Source organism: Salvelinus fontinalis, chromosome 27, assembly GCF_029448725.1.
Source record: "Salvelinus fontinalis isolate EN_2023a chromosome 27, ASM2944872v1, whole genome shotgun sequence".
Taxonomy (NCBI): Eukaryota; Metazoa; Chordata; class Actinopteri; order Salmoniformes; family Salmonidae; genus Salvelinus; species Salvelinus fontinalis.
The window spans coordinates 6760351-6786551 of record NC_074691.1 but is presented as its reverse complement, the minus strand read 5'-3'; the positions used below and the strand labels follow the sequence as shown (position 1 = coordinate 6786551).

Below are 26201 nucleotides of genomic sequence, written 5' to 3'. Positions count from 1 at the left end.
TGGGGACAAGATTCCTGCCATCCAGGACCTATATACAATAGGCAATGTCAGAGGATAGCCCAAAAAATTGTCAGACTCCAGTCACCCGTCATAGATGGTTTTCTCTGATACCGCACGGCAAGCGGTACCGGAGCGCCAAGTCTAGGACTAAATGGCTTCTCAACAGCTTCTACCCCCAAGCCATAAGACTGCTGAACAATTAATAAAATCGCCACCAGACAATTTACTTTGACCCCTCTCCCTTTTGTACACTGCTGTTACTCGCTGTTTATTATCTATGCAAAGTCACTTCACCCCCACCTACATGTACAAATTACCTCAACTAGCCTGTACCCCTGCACACTGACTCGGTACCGGTGCCCCCTGTATATAGCCTCGTTATTCTTATTGTGTACTTTTTATTATTACTTTTTATTTTAGTCTACTTGGTAAATATTTTCTTAACACAACAGTGCAGTTCAAGAAGAGTTAAGGGCTTGTAAGTAAGCATTTCCCCGTAACGTCTACACTTGTTGTATTTGGCACAAGTGACAAAGTTTTTGATTTGTTTACTAGGTTAATGAGGCAATACAAATGTGATGACAAAAATTTGACAAATTAAAGGGCATTTAGTTGACTAAAATGTCCCATTTTTTTGGTTTTGTCATTTTGACAATAACTAGACTAAATCATATTCAATGACAAAAATGTAACTGATACTTAATGATATTTTAGTCAAAATGACTAAGACTAGGCTAAATCTAAAAAAGTGTGGTGTACCGGCTTGAGCCATTGTTTTCTGTTTTTACTACTGACCTTCCACTGACCTTGAATAACGCTTGTGTCTCTGTACACTGACGGCTCAACAGTATACACGTCAGCTATGACAGTAAAATAAATAACTGACGCCCTTAACATAGAGCTCCAGTCAGTTTTAGAATGGGTAACTAGCAATAGGCTGGTGCTAAATATTGCAAAAACGAAAAGAATTGTTTTTGAGATAAATCACTCGCTCAACCCTAAACCTCATCTAGATATATTTTTTTCAATAATGTGACGATTGAGAAAGTTGAGACTAAACTGCTGGGTGTAATTGTAGATGGCAAGCTGTCATGGTCAAAACATATAGACTCGATGTCTGCTAAAATGGGAAGAGGTCTGCCCATGATAAGGCGTCGCTTAAGGCGTCCAGTCCTACAGGTCCTAATTTTGTCGTACCTGGACTACTGCCCCGTTGTCCTTCTTTGCAGCATCTGACGACACGTGAAAATTTGCAGTTGGTCTAGACCAGAGCAGCACGTATTACACTTCGATGTACACGGGGAGCGAATGTCAGTAATATGCATGTCAATCTCTCCTGGCTCAAAGTTAAGGAGAGATTGACTGCGTCACTATTGGTCTTTTGTGTGAGCTGTTGAATGTACCGAACTGTCTGTTCAAGCTTTTGGCACACAGTTCGGGCACTCATTGGTACCACACAAGACATGCAACCAGAGGTCTCTTCAACCAGAGGCTGGGAAACACACATTATTAAATAAAGCCATGACTAAATAGATTTCTCTGCCACCCCAGGTAACTCAAGCTAGCAATAAAACAAGATAAACGAACACAATACGGCACGATGACGACGGGGACTGTGAAGACACAAACGTTTATGTATTTAGCATTGCATCATGTAGTAATATGTGATAGGTGGTTGTGATATGCGGTTGTCTCACCTGGCTATCTTGAGATGAATGCAGTAGCTGTGCGTAGCTCTGCTGAACGGCTAAACTGTAATGTAAATGTACTGCTACGTATTTTATTTCTTGTGTTTCCTATTTGGAACCCAGGAAGAGTAGCCGCTGCCTCTGCAGTAGCTAATTGGAGATCCTAATAACTACCAAATACTTACGAAAGGATCATGATTAAATGATGAACAGGGCGCTTGCTTATGACGTATTCTTGAGCACCCAGAGGACAGCTGTTTTGGGGAATAATGGCATGTGTATTTTACACTTCTTATTGCTCATTCATTTCTAATGTATGTCCCCTTTACCTCAAATGCATTAAGTGCCCGTCGGCCAGAGTTACTGCCACGATTGGCCATGGCTCGGCATTGCCGCTTTGATGAGCTTGCATCCCAACTGGCGCCCTATTCCCTACACGGGAGACTACTTTTGGCCAGAGCACTACGGGCCCTGCTCATAAGTAGTGCACTACGTCGGGAATAGGGTGCCATTTGGGATGCGCCCGTAGTCTGTGATGCTGTTGCCACAGGATGAATTCTGTTTAATTCCCTTACATCATGCATCCCTCGCCGTACTTCAAACAAATTCCCTCTGAACATATTTCATTACTGTTGCAGCCAAGCCTTTCAAAAGCAAAGGAATCATCTTTCATGTGTAAGCTATGAGTAATATCGCTCTCTGCCAGTCTGCCTGGTAAAGCTAAGAGCTTGTAGAATACTTCTGTGCATTTACACAGTACGAACATCTCAAATGATCGGGAAACATTAAAATAATGGAAACCACTGACACGGCTGAGTTTCATCTCTATTTTTTTCTATTATGCGTGTAAACCCCAAATCCAGCTTATGATGCATCTACAGCTGAAACCCATATTCATCCCCATATATGCAGAACTCCAGTAGACATGGGGGGGTAGAGTTGGCCTCTTGCTGGCTGCATACTTTCACTATGATGTGTTTCCCGCGCGTGCCTGTCCCAGACGCACTCGCACAGACACAATACACTGCCCGCTCCTCTCCTCTGGTCCTTCTTGCCTGTTAGTGTTCTTAATCATGCCAGAACAGCTGTTCCATACGATCGGCGTGTGAGCGAGCACTGATATCATCGGTGGTAACGCTGACCTGGCCGTGACCCAGCTATCACGGCACTCCACTTGAGTAAACGTCGCCAGCCAGCCCTCGTCTGTCTGTAAACATTTCACCAGGCTAACAGTCTCACGGCACTAGTTTGAACTGCACTTTTTCTCCTGACCCCATTTCAAACACACTCGGATTCTCGATGAACTGGCTGTGGGTTATTGAGTAGATGTAGTTTGTTTACACAAGCACATTTTCAGATGTATGCTAAGCATAGAAAGCACTCAGTCATACTTTCAATACTCCCCCCCCCTCCTGAGTATTTGCTTACCTCAGGAAATGGTGGGCTCTCGTTTGAGGAAATCCTACAAAGTAAATTAACCGCCGAAGATTTAATATCCGCTAAGTCACTGGGCGGCAGGCCAGCTCATATTAATCTGTATGATTTACATAAATAAAAAACTACAAATCATCCCTTCTCTGTTCCATGTTTAAGCTCTTTGGGATTAAAGGCAGTTTGTTTTGGTGGGTTGTAGTCACCTTCCTGGCTCAGACTACACTGCTTAACATTTTAACACAGCATTTACCATTTGAATCCAGTATTTACTCTTGATGGGGGGCGGGGAGCTCTACTTCCATATCGTGATCCCGTGTGGCTTAGTTGGTGAAGCATGGCGCTTGCCACGGTTGTAGGTTCTATTTCCACAGGGGCCCGGTATGAAACAAGTAAGAATGTATGCACTCACAGTAAGTCGCTCTGGATAAGAGTGTGTTAAACGGCTAAAATGTAAAAATGTGATATTTTTGACAATGTATTTCCATGGCTGATCCAAACTGGTTTTCTCATGGCTCTTTCCCTGTCTCTCTGCTGCAGACATATGGGTGAGCAATACGTTTCCCAAATCAAATCCCAGTATCAGATAGCACTACAATGCGTACAGAAAGTATTCACACCCCTTAACTTTTCCCACATTTTGTTGTGTGACAGCCTGAATTTAAAATGGATTGCATTTCAAATCTATCACTGACCTACACACAATACCCCATAATGTCAAAGTGGAATGTTTTATAGATTTTTTTCTCTCAAAATGAAAAGCTGAAATCTCTGAGTCAATAAGTATTCAACCCCTTTGTTATGGCAAGCCTAAATAAGTTCAGGAGCAAACATTTGCTGAACAAGTCACATAAGTCACATAAGTTGCATGGACTCTGTGTACAATAATGGTGTTTAGACTACCTCATCTGTTCCCCACACATACAATTACAGTATCTGTAAGGTCCCTCAGTTGAGCAGTGAATTTCAAACACAGATTCAACCACCAAGACCAGGGAGCTTTTCCAAAGCCTCGCAAACAAGGGCACCTATTGGTGGCTGGGTAAAAAAAGGAAACATTGACTATCCCATGGTGAAGTTATTAATCCCACTTTGGATGGTGTATCAATGCACCCAGTCACTACAAAGATACAGGCGTCCTTCCTACCTCCGTTGCCAGAGAGGAAGGAAGCTGACAGCTGACATGTCTTCCACATTTAACCCCAACCCTTCTGAATCAGAGGAAGGAAACCGCTCAGGGATTTCATCATGAGGCCAATGGTGACTTTAAAACAGAGTTTGAATGCCTGTGATAGAACTGATGGATCGATCAACATCATTGTAGTTACTCCACAAGACTAACCTAGTTGACAGTGAAAAGAAGGAAGCCTGTACAGAATAAAGATATTCCAAAAACATGCATCCTGTTTTCAACAAGGCACTAAAGTAATAATGCAAAAAAAGTGCCAAAGCAATTAACTTTGTCCTGAATACAATGTTATGTTTGGGGCAAATCCAATACAACAGAGTACCACTACATTTTTTTTCGAGCATAGTGGCTGCTGCATCATGTTATGGGTATGCTTTGTAATCGTTAAGGACTGGGGAGTTTTTCAGGATTAAAAAAATAAACAATGGTGCTAAGCACAGGCAACATCTTAGATGAAAACCTGGTTGTCTGCTTTCCACCAGACACTGGGAGATGAATTTACCTTCCAGCAGGACAATAACCTAAAACACAAGGCCAAATCTACACTGGAGTTGCTTACCAAAAAGACAGTGACTGTTCCTGAGTGGCCGAGTTAGTTTTGACTTAAATCTAAGACTAGAAAATGGTTGACTGGCAATGATCAACAACCTGTTTGACACAGTTTGAAGAATTTTGAAAAGAATAATGAGCAAATGTTTCGCAATCCAGGTGTGCTTAGACCTACCCAGTAAAGTCGCACGGCTGTAATCACTGCCGAAGGTGAATCTACAAAGTATTGACTCGCTGTGAAAATGGACATTTTTGTTTTTCATTTTCAGTAAATTGGCAACATTTCTAAAAACATGTTTCACTTTGTCATTATGGAGTATATTGTGTGTAGATGGTTGAGAGGGGAAAAAATATATTGAATCCATTTTGAATTCGGGCTGTAAAACAACTAAATGTGGAATAAGTCAAGGGGTATGAATACTTTCTGAAGGCACTGTACATATACACCGAACAAAAATATAAATGCAACATGTAAAGTGTTGGTCCCATGTTTCATGAGCTGAAATGAAAGATACCAGAAATGTTCCATACACCCACAAAGCTTATTTATCTCAAGTTTTGTGCACACATTTGTTTACATCCCTGTAAGTGAGCATTTCCCCTTTGCCAAGATAATCCATCCACCTGACAGGTGTGGCATGTCAAGAAGCTGATTAAACAGCAGGATCATTACACAGGTGTACCTTGTGCTGGGACAATAAAAGGCCACTCTAAAATGTGCAGTTTTGTCACAATACAATGCCACAGATGTCTCAAGTTTTGAGGGAGTGTACAATTTGAATGTTGACTGCAGGAATGTCCACCAGACCTGTTGCCAGAGAATTGAATGTTAATTTCTCTACCATAAGCTGCCTCCAACCGGCTTCACAACCGCAGACCACATGTAACCATGTTAGCCCAGGACCCCCAAATCCGGCTTCTTCACCTGTGGGATCGTATGAGACCAGCCACCCTGACAGCTGATGAAACTGAGGAGTATTTTTGTCTGTAATAAAGCCCTTTTGTGGGGAAAAACTAATTCTGATTGGCTAGGCCTGTCTCCCCAGTGGGAGGACCTGGCTCACAAGTGGGTGGGCCTATGCGCTCCCAGGCCCCACCAATAACTGCGCCACTGCCCAGTCATGTGAAATCCATAGATTAGGGGCTAATTTATTTATTTAATTTGATTGATTTCCTTATATGAACTGTAACTCAGTAAAATTGTTGCATTTTGCATTTATTTTTGTTCAGTATTGAATCGTGAGAAACTCAATACATGTCGTATTGGCACCTAAGTATCGTGATAATATATCATAAGGTCCCTGGCAATTCCCGGCCCTAGTATTTACCATTTTAAAACAGTATCATGATACTTGCAGCGTTAAAGCCAGTGATTTGTCTTTAGACATGCCCACACCCAGTTACAGGCTTTACACGGATCGTGCTGGAGACTATGGGATAGTGTGACCATCACTCTCTGCCTGTTCTTTGAGAGTGGCATGGATAACCCAGTGTGTGTCCTGCTTACCGAACCAGAGGAAGAAGCGTGATACATGCCTTCATAGGGAGGAGTGGAGTAGGGTGGGGGGGGGGCATTTGAAATGTCAGCAGAAATGGATTAGGCCAAAGTTTAATTTCTGTTTCACTTCTCCCTCTCCCTGCAAACCCTCAACTCTCGCTCTCTCTTTACCTTTTCTATCTTCTCCCTCCTCTTCTCTTTCTCACGCTCCGTCTCGCCGCCTCCCTATCTCCGATCTCGTCCCCCCTTCTCTGTCTGTATAGGATGTGTCACAGGAGGGCTATGGCAACAGGGGCCAGTCTGCTATGACCCCTGGGAAGCCCAACCATGAGGAGATGGGCCTCAGCCAGCAGGACAGACCTTCCAGTCTACCTGTAAGTCCACTTCACAGTATCTGGAAAAACACCAGAAAACCAGTCATACACACTGCAAAATCTGCTGTAATTCTGCTTCACAGCCACTGGAAACGCATCTTGCGAAGCACAGCGCCACAAAAGGTGCTCAATACTGAGGGAAAACCTACGCGCACACACACACACACACAATCTGTGTGTCAGCCCACCCATTGCATATTTATTGCAGGGCAGGAGCCATGTCCTTGACACTTGTCTGGGCTGACATGACCTTTTGGGTCCTTGCCACTGCTTTAACAAGACCACAAGGCTTCAACTGGGCCCAACATCAGGCTCAGTCTGTAAAACACCACTCTTCCCGCTGTCACTTATTACTGAGGCACGGGCCAGATTCCCCCACAGTGACTGGAAACCTGGACTAAGTCTTAAATGACACTCTATTTCCATATAAAGTGCACTACTTTTGAAAAGGGTCCCTCTGGTCAAAAGTAGTGCAGGATGTAGGGAATAGGGTGCCATTTGGGAAGCAGCCCTAGTTCAATGCCAGTCTCCCACTGAGGGCTGGTTCTCCGTGGCTTTTAAGCTGACTTTACTAACACAGGCCTCATTTCAGGCCTTATTTGCTTTCTCATGGAGGAGCTCAGCTCTCAGCCTTTTTCCTCTAACGTTACTCCTCTTTCCCTGCTGCAGTCTCTCCTCTGCGGCTCTCCAGTGCGCCACTGAGCTGTCGGCACGCCATTGGAGCACAGGAATGTCAGTCAGGGTGGGCCCACGGCTCTCTGAGCCAATCGGCGCTCTTCCTCGTCGCTCCCATGCACCCCCCCCCCCCCCCCTTCTGTGTCATAGAGCAGGACTTGTAGATTTTACTGTCCATTTCATAGCTAATGACCATGCTTAGCTGTTAATGTTTTGACTTGCACCAATAAGCATTGCTAGAATAGACCCCCCCCCCCCCTTTTCCTCTTTTGCTCCTGAGAGGGAAAAATCATTACGGAGGTCAACTTAAGAGTAATTTTAGCAACAAAAAAATGTACGGCCAGTCCGGGCTGCCGAGGCGTACGCAGGGAATCTCATCGCTGGATACGATTTCAAAGAGTAATTTGGATAGATTAGAGTGTGCTATCCTGTTTTGGTCTCATGATTCTCTTGGGCAACATTCAGGCAGGCTTTAGAGATGCCCTTCTTTCTCTGTGCTCTAAATAGAAAGCATGGGAGTCCAACTGTGTTGATGGCATATCGCCAGCCAGCTCTTTAAAGATCTCCAGCTGAGACACAGACTGGAGACACATCTGAGTATTTATTTATCATCTCACATCGGAGTCATGCACTTAGCGCCTGATAAACCTGTGTGTGTGTCTCAGTCAGTGTGTCTGTCTCTGTGTATGGATAGCTGATGGGTTAGCTGAGGACCGTAAGAGGCCTACCACTGAGTGTTGTAGACATGCTGCGTGACCTGCGGCTTTGGGCGGGCAGATGACATGCAGAGTGTGTGCAGGCAGAGTCCTTCTATTTATAAAGCACTCACTGTGTCATCACGGAACAATGGCATAGGGAACCCCGCCAGGGAATACAATTTCTAAGATTTACATTTTTTTTTACACTGACTGTCCACAGTTGCTTGCACGCTTGTCCTTGACTCTCACAGGTATTATATTACGGTAATATTCTTCAGAACTTAAAAAAAACATCTTATTCGTAACCCTGTCCACACTTTCATATTTGTCTGTCAGGGGTTCCCAACCTGCGGGCGCGCCCCCCATATGGGGCGGCAACGTTTGCTGGGGGGAGCGGGATTTTCCTTGATTTGACGGGCAAAACATTTGTTTTTGGTTTTTTACAACTCACGATTGTTTATACCTACAGTACCTGTCAAAAGTTTGGACACACCTACTCATTCCAGGGTTTTTCTTTATTTTTACTATTTTCTACATTGTAGAATAATAGTGAAGAGATCAAAACTAGGAAATAACACATATGGAATCATGTAGTAACCCCCCCCCCCCCCTCCCCTCCCCCAAATATATTTTTGTTTCTTCAAAGTAGCCACCCTTTGTCTTGATGACAGCTTTGGACACTCTTGGCATTATCCCAACCAGCTTCATGAGATAGTCACCTAGAATGCATTTCAATTAATTAACAGGTGTGCATCGTTAACAGGTAATTTGTGAAATTTCTTTCCTTAATGCGTTTGAGCCAATCAGTTGTGTTGTGACGAGGTAGGTGGTATACAGAAGATAGCCCTATTTGGTAAAAGACCAAGTCCATATTATGGTAAGAACAGCTCAAATAAGCGAAGCGAAACAACAGTCCATCATTACTTTAAGACATGAAGGTCAGTCAATACGGAACATTTCAAGAACTTAAAAAGTTTATTCAAGTGCAGTCGCAAAAACCATCAAGCGCTATGATGAAACTGGCTCTCACTCTTGGGAAGACGTGACTTTCCACATGGGAATATCTTTGGTTTGTCTCTAAGACATTCAGAAGCTGAGCTACGAAGAGTCAAAGAAATTGGACTTTGCTTGGGAAGCAATCTTCTACAATCTGTGACTCTGTCGCTATCAATTGATCGAATCACTTTCTGTAAAAGAGAATATGTATAATCAACTTGAGGGTTTATATAAATTATAATAATTATAAAACATATTTGGTAGCTCAACATTAAGGGAAATCAGGTTAAGACTTTATTTTCCTTATCTATTATTATCATTTAAATAACTTATCTAAAAGATGTCACGAGTCTTGTTAAACTATGTATAATCGCAGGAAATGAGCTTCAAAACAACATTTTCGTGTCACTCAAATAAAATTTATAAAGTAAGGCGGTGTTGTCTTTAATCGGTGGTGGAAAAAGTACCCAATTGTCATACTTGAGCAAAAGTATAGATACCTTTTAATAGAAAGTTACTCAAGTAAAAGTGAAAGTCAGCCAGTAAAATACTAGAGTAGAAGTCTAAAAGTATTCGGTTTTAAATATACTTAAGTATCAAAAGTAAATATAATTGCTAAAATATACTTAAGTATCAATAATTTAAAATTTCTTATTACCATTTTCTTTTTTAATTTATGTATGGATAGCCAGGGTCACACTCCAACACTCAGACATTATTTAGAAAATATGCATTTGTGTTTAGTGAGTCCACCAGGCCAGAGGCAGTAGGGATGACCACGTGTTCTCTTGATAAGATCTTGAATTTGACCATTTTCCTGTCCTGCTAAGCATTTAAATTTAACAAGTACTTTTGGTTGTCAGGGAAAATGTACGGAGTACAAAGTACAATGTTTTCTTTAGGAATGTAGCAAAGTAAAAAATATAAAAAGTAAAGTACAGATGCCTCCCCAAAAAATACTTAAGTAAAAATACTTTGAAGTACTACTTAAGTACTTTACACCACTGTCTTTGATATACAAAAACATTAGTCATTTTTTAAATGTGAATAAGGATGCCTTGGGGAACCCCTGGTCTATGACTACCAGAGGTCATTTTGTTGAAACTTGTTTGTACCAGACCTGCATGCTGTTACTTCCAATGCTTCTGCTGATTTCTCATTGGGTTGTCTATGTGAAAGCAAAACACACTGTCCTCCTCAGATATAGCAGTGATCCCACCCCCAGGGTAAGTGTAGTGTCTATAGTAGTGTCTATAGCTGTATCGTGGTAGCTCATCCTGTCACTGCCACAGGTCAGCCTTATTCCTTATATAGTGAACTATGTAAGGATAAAGCGCACCCTGTCACAGCTACCAGCAACCCAGCTGGGTCTTTAGTTAATCACCAGCTGCCAATCCAGGAGCCACAGGCCTTGTGATGGAGGAAGAAACGATCAAATTTCATGTCGCAATATTATTTCGGACGTTATGATATAGAGACTTTTGACTAAAAAGTATTGATTTGTAAAAAATGATATGTATATTGTATTTATTTATGCTAGGTAGCGTTAGCTACAGTAGCACTAGTCGGCTGTACCTCAGGTATTTTTCACCCTATAGCTTGTTCTCCATATTCTTTCTAAATAACGAGTCAACTTGTTTTCAGCACTTTTATTTCCATGACTTATGAAAACAACACGTTTTCTCATGCTCTCTCTTGTCTCTCTGCTGCAGAGCGTTCAGCAAGTATTCAGACTCCTTGACTTTTCCCACATTTTGTTACGTTAAAATAGATCAAATCGTTTTTCTTCCCTCATCAATCGACACACAATACCCCATAATGATAATGCAAAAACAGGTTTGTTGACATTTTTGCAAAATTGATTGAATTTATATTACATTTAAGTATTGATACCCTTCACCCAGCACTTTGTTGAAGAACATTTGGCAGCGACTACAGCCTTGCTTCTTCTTCGGTTGGCACACCTGTATTTGGGGCGTTTCTCCCATTCTTCTCTGTAGATCCTCTCAAGCTCTGTCAGGTTGGATGGGGAGCATCGCTGCACAGCTATTTTCAGGTCCCTTCAGAGATGTTTGATCGGTTTCAAGGCCGGGCTCTGGCTGGGCCACTCAAGGACATTGAGACTTGTCCCAAAGCCACTCCTGCGTTGTCTTGGCTGTTTGCTTAGGGTCGTTGTCCTGTTGGAAGGTGACTCTTTGCCTCAGTCTGAGGTCCTGAGCGCTCAAGGATCTCTGTTCTTTGCGCCGTTCATCTTTCCACCGATCCTATCTAGTCTCCCAGTCCCTGCCGCTGGAAAACATCCCCACAGCATGATGCTGCCACCACCATGCTTCACCGTAGGGATGATGCCAGGTTTCCTTCAGACGTGACGCTTGGCATTCAGGCTAAAGAGTTCAATCTTGGTTTCAACAGACCAGATAATCTTGTTTCTCATGGTCTGAGAGTCTTTAGGTGCATTTTGGCAAACTCCAAGCAGGCTGTCATGTGCCATTTACTGAGTAGTGACTTCCGTCTGGCCACTACCATAAAGGCCTGATTGGTGGAGTGCTGCAGAGATGGTTGTCCTTCTGGAAGGTTTTCCCATCTCCACAGAGGCGCAGTGACCATCGGATACTTGGTCACCTCCCTGACCAAGGCCCTTCTTCCCCGATTACTCAGTATGGCCGGGATGCCAGCTCTAGGAAGAGTCTTGGTAGTTCCAAACTCCTTCCATTTTAAGAATGATGGATACCACTGTGTTCTTGGGTACCTTCAATGCTGCTGAATGTTTTTAATACCCTTCCCCAGATCTGTGCTTCAACACAATTCTGTCTCGGAGCTTTACGGACAATTCCTTCAACCTCATGACTTGGTTTTTGCTCTGATATTCACTGCCAACTGTGGGACCTTATATAGACAGGTGTGTGCCTTTCCAAATCCTGTCCAATCAATTGAATTTACCACAGGTGGACTCCCAAGTTGGAAACAGGATGCATCTGAGCTCAATTATGAGTCTCATTGCCAAGGGTCTGAATGCGTATGTAAATAAAGTATTTCTGTTTTATTTTTAATAAATGTGCAAACATTTCTAAAAACTTGTTTGCTTTGTCATTTTGAGGTATTGTGTATGTGTGTTTGTATTGATGAGGAATTGTTTTTATTTAATCGATTTTAGAATAAGGCTGTAACAAATTGTGGAAAAAGTCCAGGGGTCTGAATACATTCCAAATGAACTGGATCATCAAATTGCAATAGAATCTCAGTTTAAAATCGCAATACATATAAAATAGTGAGAATCTAAATGCATATCGTATCGGGATAATATCGTCTTGTGAGGTCCCTGTCAATTCCCAGCCCTTTGCATCCTATTCCATATAATGTGCACTACTTTTGACGAAAGTAATGCACTGCATATAGAATAGTGTGCCATTTGGGACGCAGTACTGAAGCAACACTCGGCTGCCTGCCTGTACCTCAGCTCTCACTCGCTCTCCCTCTTCCTCTCTGCTCTGCCCGCTGCTGCCGCTGTTACCACTCCTCCTCAGGCTGCCTTTGAAGTTAACCGCCACTGGTGTTGCCATGGCGACAGGGCTGAGAAAACAGCCCCCTCAAAAATATGCATATTAAAGCAACTGATTGATGTACTAATCACATTATTCTTCATATGGTATTTGTTATTATTGACGTTGTCTCCCCCACCCCGATTTGCTTCTTTATATTTTTGTGTATTGCGGCATTTGAGCCCAAATGTGGTATATTATATAGTTTGAAGAACATTTTGCACTGCCAGTAAATCATCTGGGCCAGTGTATTTTATCAGTAAAACATTTCACCGCCTTCTAGTTTTCTTACTGTTGATCAGATTTTTATGTCATCAATATTCCCAATGGAAGTCTCTGATTGGATGCTGCTGACTTTGGACACAATGCAGAATATGATTGGTATTGGAGTTCCACAATGTTGATTTAAATTACCAGTTGAAACCGTTAAATTTAAAATCAACAATTTCTCTGGAAAGGGTTGAGGCGTGTGTTCCACTTGGATATTTATTTACAATCTGGTTTTAACCAGTGTTGCCACGCTCCCTCTTGTTTTTCAAGTGTCACACATTTTAATTGAAGAATTCCTGTGAAATGTCACATGATGTTAAACTCTCTCGGCAACTGGGGTTTCATCTGCATTTTCTTTTCAAGGCCTAATCAAATCCACCTCGTCCTTTCCGGCGCTGGTGTAAACAGGCCATGCTGGATGCTCCTTCGGGATCTGGGAGGGAGGCGGCAACTGCGAGGCTTTGAACAGCACCCTTAAATCTTTTCCAATCCCCCCCCCCCCCCAAAGGCACAGCATAGCGTGGGCTGATCTGGCCTCTCTGCTCTGGATGCATCCCAATATGGCACCCTATTCTCTATTTTGCGTGTTACTTTTGACCAGGACCCATAGTGCTTTGGTCAAAAGTAGTGCACTACGGAGGGAATATGGGGCCATTTGGAGGGCACTTTCTCAGCTCCCCTTAAAACAGCACTAATAGAGAGAAAACAACGACACACACACACAGCCCAGAAACATGGCTTTCTGTAAATATACAATAAAAGACAGCTTTGAGGATTTGGCGTGGTTGCTTCAAGTCTTAGGATGGTTGAAAAAATTGGTTTTATGTTGTTTTTACTCAATTCGGCCTCCGCGAATCATCTCAAGGTGAGTTGTGAGCAAACATAGTTGGTAGGTACAGTGCATTCGGAAAGTATTCAGACCCCTTCACTTTTTCCACATTTGTTTTACGTTACAGCCTTATTCTAAATTGGATTAAGTACACATTTTCCCTCATCAATCTACACACTACCCCATAATGACAAAGCAAAAACTATTTTACAAAATGTATTATGAAAAATACAAACTTATTTAGACCCTTTGCTATGAGACTCGAAATTGAGCTCAGGTGCATCGTGTTTCCGTTTCACCCTTGAGATGTTTCTACAACTTGATTGGAGTCCATCGGTGGTAAATTCAATTGATTGGACATGATTTGGAAAGGCACACACCGGTCAGAGCAGAAACCAAGCCATGAGGTTGAAGGAATTGTTGAGGCACAGATCTGGAGAAGGGTACCAAAACATTTCTGCAGCATTGGAAGTCCCCAAGAAGACAGTGTCCTCCATCATTCTTAAATGGAAGAAGTTTGGAACCACCAAGACTCTTCCTAGAGCTGGCCACCCAGCCAAACTAAGCAATCGGGGGAGAAGGGCCTTGGTCAGGGAGGTGACAAAGAATCCGATGGTCACTGTGAAAGAGCGCCTCTGTGGAGATGGGAGAACCTTCCAGAAGGACAACCATCTTTGCAGCACTCCACCAATTTAGTTCTTATGGTTGTTTGGCCAGACGGAAGTCACTCCTCAGTAAAAGGCACATGACAGCCCGCATGGAGTTTGCCAGAAGGCAACTAAATGACTCTGACTATAAGAAACAAGATTCCCTTGGTCTGATGAAACCAAGATTGAACTCTTTAGCCTGAATATCAAGCGTCACATCTGGAGGAAACCTGGCACCATCCATACGGGGAAGCATGGTGGTGGCAGCATCATGCTGTGGGGATGTTTTTCAGTGGCAGGGACTGGGAGACAAGTTGGGATCGAGGGAAGATGAACGGAGCAAAGTAAACAGAGATCCTTGATGAAAACCTGCTCCAGAGTGCTCAGGACCTCAGACCGGGGCAAAGGTTCGCCTTCCCACAGGACAACGACCCTAAGCACACAGCCAAGACAATGCAGGTTTGGCTTCGGGGCAAGTCTCTGAATGTCCTTGAGTGGCCCAGACTTGAACCTGATCTAACATCACTGGAGAGACCTGAGAATAGCTGTGCAGCGATGCTCCCCATCCAGCTTGAGAGGATCTGCAGAGAAGAATGGGAGAAACGCCCCAAGTACAAGTGTGCCAAGCGTGTAGCGTCATACCCAAGAAGACTTTAGGCTGTAATTGCTGCAAAAGGCGCTTCAACAAGTACTGAGGAAAGGGTCTGAATACTTAACTAAATGTAATTCTCTACACTATACTTGCTTGTTTTATCACAAACTGAAATTGGGCAAACTTTTTGAATTTTAGCAAACAGAAAATGGCAGTGATTTTCTGCATCTTTATTGATAAGAAGTGCCTAAATGTTAATGAATTACTGTTTTTAGGAGTGATCCCTGCTCAATCAAATACAATCCTTAGATGCGACAAAAATGTTCAGCTGCCCCTTTAAGGCATGTGCCGTTACCGTGGTAACTTGGGCACTAGCTTGTCTGTGAGGAAAAAAATCTGACTGTGATTCGAGTAGCAGGGAGTTGCAACAAACTCAAACTAACATTGAAAAATAAGTGTGTGAATAAAATGGTATAACTGGACAAGAAACACAAGGACAAATTCACACTTTAGTAGCCTTTCTTGTCAATTTGGCCTTCAGATAAAAAAAATGTTCCCAAATTCTCTGTGTGACCACCTGCCTAGGTGGCTGGTGAAATAGACATTCTCAACTGCCAATCTACCCGTCTTGGGCGGGTGTTAATTTCCACCCCTGGTTCCTACGTCATACTTCCCGGTCGTGTCCCATAATCTCTTGACTAGGCTTCAAGATTATATAAACAAATTCACGACAAGGTAATGTAAGATATATAAAATTGTATTTGTCTACAAATTTGCTCATACTCAATGCCTTTTAATTAAAATATTTGAAGCTGAAGAAGTAAGACACTTCGCCGACAGTGTTAGTATGCTGGATCGTGCCTGCTCGAGTTGAGGACTCACAGGAGGGTAAGAACCTGTTAATTACAGGCCATTTGTTTTATATGATTTTTTTTATACATATATTTATTTTTTACTAAACGTTGCCAACCAGTAAAAATAAATGAAAGACAGGCAGGCTGTCTCAAGTGAGACTTATACAGCTAGTGGGAATCAGTAGTTGTAGTTCATGTGTGTTCTAACTTTTTGACTTTGTGCTTCTTCTTGGCCATCAAATAATTATAAAACTGGCATATGGGAGGTAAATTCACTCGGAAACACGTATACATTTTAATATCTTACATTTCTTTGATGCAAATTTGAGATTCGTTCTTGGCCTACAAAACCAGGATCCAGGAAGTGTCACTTTGATACCGTATTAGAACTAGATACCGTACTACGCAGCACTGCTCTGGGCTATCAGACACATGCGGTAGGTAGGCTTTCAGACACCGAGCTCGGGCACCAAGCTCGAGCGCTGGACCACTGTGTGTGTGTCTGCGTGTCATAGTAGTGTCTGAGTTTTGCAAGTAGTACTGTGAGTTTGTTTCACAGCCTGACTGGTTTTCTTACCTCTCAGTGCTCTATTTTGCATGTGATAACAATAGACAGGTCATGAAGCGTTTACATACAGAGCTGTAACAATTGATGTTGCCGTTCACCTTACTAGAGAGTTACCATCAATGACCATGATGGAATAGATGTGCCACACCTTTTGGAGAAATAGTTGATTGGAACTAACAGAGCTGGATAGTGGATCTAGCCCACAACAAGAGTTACGACCATTGACACAAGACATGATGGAAGTGTCACGTGGGTGAGCTGCCAGTATAAAATATGCTTCAATCTGAAACGCTGACCATAAAATAGAACATGTTTCTAGGCAGCAACTGTCATTTTGGCTAGATTGCGGTGTCTACATAGCCACTTTAAACATGGCCGCTTTAGTTATAAGCCGGTGGCATTTTGCCCCACCAACCAATAACCTGCCTTTTTTGTTCAAGAAAAAGCCCCGTCCCATTCCTAGTATGATGAAGGATTATGGATCGTTTTATTTACTAGTGGTGTCTAAGTATAAACTAATGGTGGAAGAAATGTCTGGCAACAGCACCTGGTTCTCTATGGGAGGGAGCCGAGTGAGGCCAGATGGATCTAAGTGAATTACTCCTCTGTTTCCTTCTGGTTGTGTCCCAAATGGCACTACTTTTGATTAGGGAATAGGGTGCCATTTGGGACGCCGACACGGTGCTTCTCTGTTTTATGAAGGCAGGCAGCAGTAGCCACTAATCCAGTGGAGAGAGGGTACAGAGTGGCTTGTCTCACTGAGTGACTGATAGTCTCTCAGCACTAAGTGCATTTGCATCCTGCTAGGCCCTTCAGCCAACCTGAATGTCACCAGGCCTGCTTTATGCCTACTCTGGCCTCTTCATAAAGACAGACTGGTGGAAGCATGGGATGTAGCCCAGTATGTTCTCCAAATGGCACCCTATTCCCTATATATTGCACTACTTTTGACCAGGGCCCATAGGGACTATATTAGGGAACAGGAGGCCATTTGGAACAACGGCGTACAGCGCGAACTCCCAATGCCTCTCACAAAGTAGATGAGAAATAATGTTTCTTTCCCCTAATGGATCTGATGATCACTCCAGGCGAGCTTACAGTTAAGGATGACTAATCAATCTCCCATCTTAAGCTGACTTCGGAGAAATAGATGAAAGGGATAGAAGAGGCCTTTGAAGGCCCGTGATGAGAGATCAGCTGAAGAACTCGGAAGACTTCTCTCACCCAGTGAACAATGCACCAAACATGGGAGAAAGTGTAGCCTAAGCTGCTCTTATTCAGGGCACCTAACACTACGGGTACCGTTGAAGCCCGTCCCAAATGACACCTAATTCCCGCACTATACAGGAAATAGGACACCATTTGGGACACAGCCATGGGTGAAAGTGTATCCTATGCAGTACTTTATTCAGGACACCTGAATAACTACAGATTTGATTGATCAGAGTGTAACTAGCCAGAGGTTTTTCTGAAGCGGAGGTTCATCTGTGAGGATCTGCATTTTGAATGAGTCTTGCTAGCCACACGCATAGAAGCCACCAGTGTCCACCTTTTACACCATATTGACAAAACAGACTTACGTCTATGCGAGCTCACTTCAAAGGAAATGGCATAGAGGCCCAAATATTTTATGAGGGTAAACAGTGCACCAAAATGGCACACAGTTCCTTATATAGTCCAATACTTTTGATCAGGGGCAATAGTGCTCTGGTCAAAAGCAGTGCCCTATATAGGGAATAGGGTGCCATTTGGGATGCACCTGGCCCAGATGGAGATCAGTGGCGATGAGGGGAAACTACTGCCGAGTCTGAGTACGGAAGAGAACAGTGGTGGGGTGCTGGGATGGAAATGGTGACGCATTCAGCCCTCTAATGCTGTATTGCATTAGTGGATACTCAGACTGCTCTCAGGGGAGGCCTGTCGGGTTTTGACTAGCAGAAGTGACTTTTCATAGCAGGTTAGGGGAATTAACGTGGCAGGTTAGGAAAGGGGTTCGGGTTAGCTAAAATTGTCCCCAACACGACTCAAACATATCTAGCTTACAACCAGGTCTGCCTGCCCTGAGAACAGCCTTGGTTTCCACTAATGTGTTTCTGCTCCTCTTGTCTCATCAACCCTTGCTCTCTCTCGTTCTCTCTCTCGTTCTGTCTCTCGATCACTCTTTCATAAGCACACACTCCTACATCCATACTAGGAGTTTCTGCTGACGCGTTGCCCTTGTACGCCCTGTATCCTCCAGGTTTGTTTCTCCTCTCTCCCTCGTGTGTTCTGTTCTACGGCTCCTACAGTAAACACTCTTAGCCTTGGCTTTTGTGAACCCTGTACACTAGTGATGCGCAGGTTGACTCATAAGGGTTAACATATGGTTAAAATACGCAGTGTTCTTGACACCATAGGAGTTACTTGTCAATTAGGCTATTCTAAGAACATGTTGTAACTGCCAGGATTACAGTGGCTTGCGAAAATATTCACCCCCCTTGACGTTTTTCCTATTTTGTTGCCTTACAACAAGAATTTAAATAGATTTTGGGGGGGTTGTATAATTTGATTTACACAACATGCCTACCACTTTGAAGATGCAAAATATTTTTTGGTGTGAAACAAACAAGAAATAAGGCAAAAAAACAGAACTTGAGCGTGCATAACTATTCACCTCCCAAAAGTCAATACTTTGTAGAGACACCTTTTGCAACAATTACAGATGCAAGTCTCTTAGGGTATGTCTCTATTAGCTTGGTACATCTAGCCACTGGAATCTTTGCCCTTTCTTCAAGGGAAAACTGCTCCAGCTCCTTCAAGTTGGATGGGTTCCGCTGGTGTACAGCAATCTTTAAGTCATACCACAGATTCTCAATTGGATTGAGGTTTGGGCTTTGACTAGGCCATTCCAAGACATTTAAATGTTTCCCCTTAAACCACTCGATTGTTGCTTTAGCAGTATGCTTAGGGTCATTGTCCTGCTGGAAGGTGAACCTCTGTCCCAGTCTTCAAATCTCTGGAAGACTGAAACAGGTTTCCCCTCAAGAATTTCCCTGTATTTAGTGCCATCCATCATTCCTTAAATTCTGACCAGTTTCTCAGCCCCTCCCGATGAAAACATCCCCACAGTGAAGTATGGTGGTGGCAGCATCATGCTGTGGGGATGTTTTCATGGTGTTCTCTGTGAGATGAGAGGTGTTGGGTTTGCACCAGAAATAGCTTTTTTCTTGTCAAAAAGCTCAATTTTAGTCTCATCTGACCAGAGTACCTTCTTCCATATGTTTGGGGAGTCTCCCACATGCTTTTGTCAAACACCAAACGTGTTTGCTTATTTTTTTTCTTTAAGCAATGGCTTTTTTCTGGACACTCTTCCGTAAAGCCCAGCTCTGTGTGGAGTATATGGCTTAAAGTGGTTCTATGGACAGATATGGAGCTTTGCAGCTCCTTCAGTCTCTTTGTTGCCTCTGATTAATGCCCTCCTTGCCTGGTCTGTGAGTTTTGGCGGGTGGCCCTCTCTTGGCAGGTTTGTTGTGGTGCCATATTCTTTCCCTTTTTTAATAATGGATTTAATAGTGCTCCGTGGGATGTTAAAAGTTTTGGATATTTTTTTTATAACCCAACACTGATCTGTGCTTCTCCTCAACTTTGTCCCTGACCTGTTTGGATAGCTCCTTGGTCTTCATGGTGTCGCTTGCTTGGTGGTGTTGCAGACTCTTGGGCCTTTCAGAACAGGTGTATATATACTGAAATCATGTGACAGATCATTTGACACTTAGATTGCAAACAGGTGGACTTTAGTTAACTAATTATGTGACTTCTGAAGGTAATTGGTTGCACCAGATCTTATTTAGGGGCTTCATAGAAAATGGGGTGAATACATATGCACGCACCACTTTTAGACATTTTTAGATTTTTTTTCTCTCCATTTCACTTCACCAATTTAAACAATTTTGTGTATGTCCATGACATTAAATCCAAATACAAAATCTATTTAAATTACAGGTTGTAATGCAACAAAATAGGAAAAACACCAAGGGGGATGAATAATTGGTAACACTGGTAACTGGTAACACACACGGGTAATGCACACACCATGACTTTTCCAGGATTAACTAACTGGGCAAATAACATACTAACTGGTAATTAATACCAACAAATGTTTGCTGTAGCCTCGTTTTGATCTCAAAATGCATCTTGCGACTGCATGATTGAAAGACCGCTCGTGCCTGTCAATGCGGGCCTGTAATAATTCTGCTCCGATGCGCTCTGCAGAGATTGGGATCACAGTGTGAAACACATTGCATCCGGAGAACACTTTTGATCCAATTCTGGTCGTAGTAGCCTAGTTTGTTATTGTGATTTTTTGGGGGGGGGGCGTGATATTTTGTACTTGTCCATTCGGGCAACTTAAAACCTGCTGGTCCGACATGTATTTTTACTTGCCCCAGGCAAGAAGAACAAGCGTTAATGCTGAGCCCTGTCCAGCTCGCATCGGCCCTGATTTCTCCCATACGGCTTAATTTCTCCAGAATCACCAACGCCGCCCTGCAAACAGACGATTTTTGTGTGCACTGCGTTGTTCCTTTATCTCCTCAGTCTCCTCCCATAGACTTTTACAGCCCTGCCCTGCCCCTCCCAGAGCAGCGATGGCTGTGAAATGAGCTTTTATCACTGATACTGCTCACAGCCGTTCCAGTTCCATTCTAAAGCTGAGGTAAATGAGTAGCCATGGGCACCTATCCTAACACTGTCCTCTCTTCTCAGTCAGCCAGGTGTTCCCTATGGAGCCCAGACAAAATGGGCTCTTCTGTCTCCGACTCTGCCCCAAATGGTACCCGATCCCCTTTATAGTGCACTACTGGGCCCTGGTAAACAAAACAAAAAAGTGATGCACTATAAAGGGAATTGGGAGCCATTTAGGACACGGGCTCTGTTTGACACGTGTCTGTTCAGCGGGGGGAAATCTGCCAGTTCTGTCTGAATACGAGGCACGTTACCCCCCCCCCCCCCCCCCCCCCCCCCTGTAGGTGATCCCTCTGTCGTTTTGACACATCGCACATCACACCGCACACACACACACACAGGATGACAAGCGCCCCACGGGACATAGAGCCCTGCTGATGGAAGGGCAGGAGGCAGACAGTCACCCACAAGAGGGGATTACTGTCATACACTGTGTGTGTTAGAGGTACATGTGGGGTCCTGTCCACACTGCCCTTATTTGTCAGAAAGCAGCATGAGAGAGGCAGAGGAGAGGCAGCCCACCGACATGACAGGGCATGCATATCTTTGCCCGCATATCACATCCACTAATGACTATTGCTCTCTCATTCTGCCGGAGCAGACACTCAAACTGTGTGGTGTGTCTGTCTGTGAGAGAGAAATGGAGCAAAGGCTCTTACTGTCACACCCTTGAGCCAAGTGGCCCACGCGTTCTTCACTACATCACCCCACATCCAACCGTGCCACATTTAAACGGCTTAAGGAATTAAGGAACTATTACTGAACAAAAATGTAAACGCATTAATTTCAACTATTTTACGGAGTTACAGTTGATATAAGGAAATTTGTCAATTGAAATAAATTCATTAGGCCCTAATCTATGGATTTCACATGACTGGGCAGGGTCACAGCCATGGGTGGGCCTGGGAGAGCATAGGCCCACCCACTGGGGAGCCAGGCCCAGCCAATCAAGTTTCTGGCAACAGCTCTGGTGGACATTCCTGCGGTCAGCATGCCAAATGCACACTCCCTCAAAACTTGAGACATCTATGTCATTGTGTAGTGACAAATCTGCACATTTTAGTGGCCTTTTATTGTCCCCAGCACCTGTGTAATGATCATGCAGTTTAATCAGCTTCTTGATATGCCACCCCTGTCAGGTGGATGGATTATCTTGGCAAGGGAGAAATGCTCACTAACGGGGATGTAAACAGAAATATGCTTTTTGTGCGTTTAAGACATTTCTGGGATATTTTATTTCAGCTCATGAAACATGGGACAAACACTTTACATGTTGCGTTTATATTTTTGTTCAGTATTTATTATTATTGGTGATCAGAGATGCACCACTTGTCTGGTTAAATAGTGGCGACGAGAGGGACTTTTGCCAGTAAATGTAGATTTGTTTGAGCTGGTGGAGAAAGTATGTTTCTGTATTAAAGGGGTAGCCTTGTTCTTGCGACTCTGTGTTGTCCAGTAGGCCTTTGTCCTAGCTATTTTAAACATAGTGGGACAAAGTCTATACTGTCTAAGGGGAATCGTGTGTGTGTGTGTGTCCTGAAAGCGTAAGAGGGTCTAGGAAAATAAGGACATACATCATTAGCCATCTTTCTCTCTGACACACACACATATATATACACACACACACACACACACACACACACACACACACACGTTTGTTTTACTATCCTCGTGGGGACCAAACAATTGATTCCCATTCAAAATCCTATTTTCCCTAACCCCTGAACCTTAACCCCAACCCCCCCCCTAAAATAGCAATTTTCCTTATGGGGACCAGCTACACACGCATCAATCAGTGTAAATAATGAGTGAAACCTATGTGGCAGGTAGTTGGGAGTCTGCATGAGGTATTAGTGTGTATCTCAGCAGGAGAGAGGCTTAGTGAGCCTGGCTTTGGTTTCTAGCGCTAGCTCCATTAGCATGTGTCTGTAACCACGCAGAGCCGACATCACAACCACACAGCAACAACAGGGTTCCTTTTGCTGCCTCCCCGTCCTTAAACCTCTGCGGCCTGGGCTGCATCCCAAATAGCACCCTATTCCCTTTTCAAGTGCACTATATTTTAACTAGGCCCATAGGGCTCTGATCCAAGGTAATGCACTATATATTGAAGAGGGTGCCATTTGGGACTCATCCTTCGTTAAGGCCTAAGAAAAGACCACGAATAAAAGAGAGGCCCATTTACCTCCAGGAGGCTGACCACGTTTATTTTATTTGTATTATTTTATTATTTTATTTAAAAAGACTGGCTGATTTTAAATATATACGAGTGGGGGGGGGGGGGGGTATATTTCAAATTCCCTTTATTACGGGGATGATCCAACACGGCCGGCTATTAATTACACTACTCGCAAGTGTACACATTCCAATCAAACACACTCAAGGCACACGGATAATACTTCCCCTGCACCAGGGGCTGATGGCGATGCTGGTGCCTAAATAAGGAATGACACCCTGAACACCAGCGTTGTCAGAATACCCATACTTGCGTCCTAAAATAGGCCGTTTGAGAGTGCGCATTTTCTTTTTTAATAGTATGCGACATTTAGAAAATCCAGTGTAGTTCCATTGCCCCGATATCATACTCTTTTCGGCTTTGACAACAGCTGATCAGTTTAGATATGGGGTGTGCTACCGAAATCCACGAATAACGGGAAACGACGCAATCACACATGATGCGTTCTCAGTATGCGAAAATGGAGTATGTGCATTTTTTAAACTTGAGTATGGTTTAAATGCCAGGATGTTCTGCTCTTCTTCTAGTAGAAATCGATGCACACTTTTCCACACTGCAGATGCCGAGGTGGGCTGTGCGTTATAGGCCCTAGTTCTCTTCAAGTAGCCAAACAACGAAACTAGGCTACTTAATTGGTAATATGACGAATAGCGAAGCTTTTGCTGTGGTGTTTAATTGTAGGCCAAGTAGTTTGAAAAGTGTTTAATTGATATACAGTACCAGTCAAAAGTTTGGACAACTACTCATTCAAGGGTTTTTCTTTATTTTTTACATTGCAGAATAATAATGAAGACATAAACTATAAAATACCACATATGGAATCATGTAGTAACCAAAAAAGTGTTAAATGAACGAAAATATATTTTATATTTGAGATTCTTCAAAGTAGCCACCCTTTGCCTTGATGACAGCTTTGCATTCTTGCAACCAGCTTCACCTAGATCACTTTTCCAACAGTATTGAAGGAGTTCCCATATATGCTGAACACTTGTTGGCTGCTTTTCCTTCACTCTGCAGTCCAACTCATCCCATACCATATCAATTGTGTTGAAGTCGGGTGATTGTGGAGGCCAGGTCATCTGATGCAGCACTCCATCACTCTCCTTCTTGGTCAAATAGCCCTTACACAGCCTGGAGGTGTGTTGGGTCATTGTCCTACAGAAAAACAAATGATAGTCCCATTAAGCGCAAACCATATTGCTGCAGAATGCTGTGGTATCCATGCTTGAATTCAAAATAAATCACTGACTGTGTCACCAGCAAAGCACCATCTCTCCTCCTCCGTGCTTCACGGTGGGAACCACACATGTGGAGATCATCCGTTCACCTACTCTGTCTCACGAAGACACAGCGGATGGAACCAACAATCTCAAATTTGGACTCATCAGACCAAAGGACAGATTTCCACCGGTCTAATGTCCATTGCTCGTGTTTCTTGGCCCAAGCAAGTCTCTTCTTATTATTGGTGTCCATTTAGTAGTGTTTTCTTTGCAGCAATTTGACCATGAAGGCCTGATTTCATGCAGTCTCCTCTGAACAGTTGATGTTGGGATGTCTGTTACTTGAACACAACTGATTAGCTCAAATACATTAAGATGGAAAAAAATTCCACAAATTTACTTTTAATAAGGCACACCTGTTAATTGAAATGCATTCTAGGTGACTACCTTATTACTGCATTTCACTACACTCGCATTAACATATGCTAACCATGTGTATGTGACAAATAAAATTTGATTCGATTTTTTTTTTGGATACCTCATGAAGCTGGTTGCGAGAATGCCAAGCGTGTGCAAGCTGTCATCAAGGGCTGGCTACTTTTAAAGATTCTCAAATCTCAAATATATTTTGATTTAACCCATTTTTGGTTACTACATGATTCCGTATGTGTTATTTCATAGTTTTGATGTCTTCACTATTCTTCTACAATGTATAACATAGTAAAAAATCAAGACAACCACTTGAATGAGTAGGTGTGTCCAAAGGTTTGACTGGTACTGTATGTTTTAGACCTTTGGTTTCCCAAAATAAATACTGTATATGGAAATGGAACGAAAGGATCTGTTTCTGTCTTCAGTCCTTCATAAATAGGATAGATGGGCTCCGGTTTAGGTTGAATGTGATAGTCTGCCTATAACCAGCCTGAGTAAGCCTATAACTCCATTCCTCCTCTGTTCAGAGTTGAAAGACGTTCATTGAATTGGAAATGAGCTGTTATCCGGCTGGTTAATGCAACGCATGTCTGTTGAATTTGGGAAAAATCCACCCGCACTCGGCCCCGCCCCACTCACTCAGCCAATCAGGAGCCGCTACTGTGTTGCGGCCGTGGCACGCTTTACGCTTTTTCACTAAACGGTACATGTTAAATAGTATGTGATGATTAGTACATAGTATGCCATTTTAAGTATGTAGTACGCTAGTATGGGTAGTCGGACACGGCCACTGGGTTAACTGAAATTCAAAGGAATCCCTTATCGGGAAGAGCATCTACAATAACACCAGATCAGTCGTGTTACTAGTACACTGAGAGACAAATTATGGAATCCACTGTGTGTGTGATATAGTGGTTGCCACAATATTCACTAGCACCATCACCAGATTCTAGCAGCAGAGCCAATCAGGAGCTACAAAAGGCTTTAGGAGCCCCAGATTTGTGTAGGTTGGTGCTTTTTTGGGGGGACTTAGCCCCACACTAGGGTGTCGTCAGTGTTTTATGTTCATGTAAGCTCTAGTGTAATCGTGTTTCCATCAGGAGTGTGACACTAAAGACTTGGGGCGAACGGAATCAACAACCGCTGCATCATGAAGACTGTTGCTTTGTGAAGTCGTTATGTAAGTGCCAGCTG

The 26201-nt window shown here is 43.2% G+C and overlaps 1 protein-coding gene across 7 annotated transcripts in view; it reads left to right on the top strand.

The window, feature by feature from the left end:
• Positions 1-26201, top strand: part of arid1b (AT rich interactive domain 1B (SWI1-like)) — a 115242-nt gene that overhangs the window by 41982 nt on the left and 47059 nt on the right. For 5 of the 7 annotated variants that reach the window (XM_055884493.1, XM_055884492.1, XM_055884488.1 and 2 more), the window contains one exon: positions 6619-6729. The exons of the other annotated variants lie outside the window; for them this stretch is intronic. In XM_055884493.1, coding sequence (XP_055740468.1) covers positions 6619-6729 — 111 coding nt within the window. The remainder of the gene's footprint in view (positions 1-6618; positions 6730-26201) is intronic. 7 annotated transcript variants of the gene reach the window in all.